This window comes from Monopterus albus, unplaced genomic scaffold, assembly GCF_001952655.1.
Source record: "Monopterus albus unplaced genomic scaffold, M_albus_1.0 scaffold71.1, whole genome shotgun sequence".
In the NCBI taxonomy this organism is placed as follows: Eukaryota; Metazoa; Chordata; class Actinopteri; order Synbranchiformes; family Synbranchidae; genus Monopterus; species Monopterus albus.
This window is the reverse complement of record NW_018127951.1, coordinates 1,118,974-1,121,045: the sequence shown is the minus strand read 5'-3', so window position 1 is coordinate 1,121,045 and position 2,072 is coordinate 1,118,974. Positions and strand designations below refer to the sequence as shown.

Here is a 2,072-nt window from a genome sequence, read left to right as displayed (position 1 = left end):
AGGGAGTTTTTCCTCCCCACTGTCGCCAAGTGCTTGCTCAAGGGGGATAGGTTGGGTTTTCCCTCTGTAATAATAGTGATAACAGTCAGGTCTAGACCTTACTTTGTAAAGTGTCCTGAGATGACTTTTGATGTGATTTGGCGCTATACAAATAAAATTTGATTTGATTTGATTTGATTTATACTAGGTAGCAATTTTTGTTTTTGTAACTCATCACTGCACCTTCCCAATATCTGGCACCAAACTCAGGCCCTTGTCAGTGAACTGTGCTTTACCTCCTTGATGTTCAGGTCAATGTTGCCGCTGTTGTTCTTGTCCAGGGTCTTAAAGGATCCTGCAGAACACACACACATTGTTTACTATGTTCAATGACTGAATACAGTTATTATGACATTTTAACAAGTGAATAGTGATGTTTGCACATTTTAAAGTCAAATTATCAAACTGAAAAGAGATGGTCATGCTTTTAGGAGGAACGTTCACATTCGCATTATTTATTTGATGTTACATAAACATTTTTGTATTTTGATGCAAAAGAAATACATTAAAAATTTAGACAAACTGCAAAATCCAAATATACAGTATAGAAAACAGAAAGAGGAGGCGCTGTGATGTTCAGCGTGCGTCAGATTTTTGGTTGAAGAAAAACAGTCGGAGATGATTTTTTTTTCCATTAGACACTTCATTTACTGTAAATGTTAAACACCTCAGGCCTTTTGAACAGTTACAAACATCGAGGAACATTAAATTAGGGTGTATGTATGTGATTTGTAATAAACTTTAAACGAGGTGCAAGAACTTTGTTAAATTCTTACTGAGGTTCAAAAGATACCAAATATGCCAGGTTGACCTGTGTCTTAACATGATGCATGACACAGCTAAAATATCACGCCATGTTAGCAGCAGTTCACTGGACATCAAGTGAGACTAAAGAGAGAGAGACTCACTGCACATGGCGTCCAGTCGCACCAGGCAGCCAAGGAAGTTGTCAAAGTCCATGTTGCCATCCTCATTGCAGTAGCGGCGGGCTATCACCTTTAAGAGTTCATCATTCAACGGGAAACCTGCACACACACAAGCACAATTTGTTTGAATCATCGCGCTTTGTTCAGACTGATTGTTCAGCACAAACAGAGCAGCTTCTCACCTGCATCCCTGAAGGCATTCGGCAGCCCCGCAGCATTGATCACACCTGAACCACCAGCATCATGTTTCAAATAGACAGCCTGGAGACGAGGAGCAGCAAACAAATAATCAACAGACGCAAACACAACTTCTGAAACGGGACAAACATTTTGTCACAGAGCGTCAGACTGGACCTCGGCAGATTCTCTGGCAGCTCTGTGGTTTCCTGACAGGAAGAAACAAAGACCACGTGTGCGCCTGTGAACTGACCTGCCACTTCTTGATGTTGTTCCAAAGGTACTTGAACTCATGGAAGCCCAGTTTCCCTGTGCAGTCATTCTGAAGGCAGTGGGGTCAAAGGTCAAACCTGGGACTCACGGAGGAGTGCAAACATTTGCTTAGAATATTTATGATTCTATTCTTTACCACATTTTGTTTTTTTTACTGTTTATTTAAACTTACTACTTAGTTCTACTACTGCTGGTACTGCTACTACCAGTGACGTGCGGTGAGGTTGACAGCTGGTGAGGCACTGTTAGTCAGATTTACAAATGCAAATGAACCATTAACAAATTGTCTGTTAACAGACAATGCGTTATGTTTTATATCTCATATCAGCATTCTTCACACAAACGTGACCCATATTTAATTTGAGGTTAAAATTTATTCCAGTTGAGCTTATTTCTAACTAGAAATAATAAAAGTTTATGGTCTTACCTTTACTTGTACACGAAATCCATTTGTCAGCTGGTATGTATTACAAACCCTTTTACCGTTTGAATCCAATATTAAAACAAATGTTTTCAATAAAGAAGATCCTTCTGGACAAAAATGTCCAGACTGTCAAAAATGTTTTGATTGAAAGTCCAGATTTGCGAATTTTCTCATCTTGGAAATGTAATCTTCCATTTTGATAAGGCGGATTGTAAAGGAAATATAAACAAGCA

The 2,072-nt window shown here is 39.1% G+C and overlaps 1 protein-coding gene across 1 annotated transcript in view; it reads right to left on the bottom strand.

The window, feature by feature from the left end:
• The window catches only part of capns1b (calpain, small subunit 1 b), a 14,164-nt gene that overhangs the window by 4,367 nt on the left and 7,725 nt on the right, over positions 1–2,072 (bottom strand). Inside the window, exons 7-10 of the mRNA XM_020605608.1 lie at positions 1,396–1,464; positions 1,148–1,226; positions 948–1,064; positions 276–334 (exon numbers count right to left, since the gene is read on the bottom strand). Coding sequence (XP_020461264.1) covers positions 276–334; positions 948–1,064; positions 1,148–1,226; positions 1,396–1,464 — 324 coding nt within the window. The remainder of the gene's footprint in view (positions 1–275; positions 335–947; positions 1,065–1,147; positions 1,227–1,395; positions 1,465–2,072) is intronic.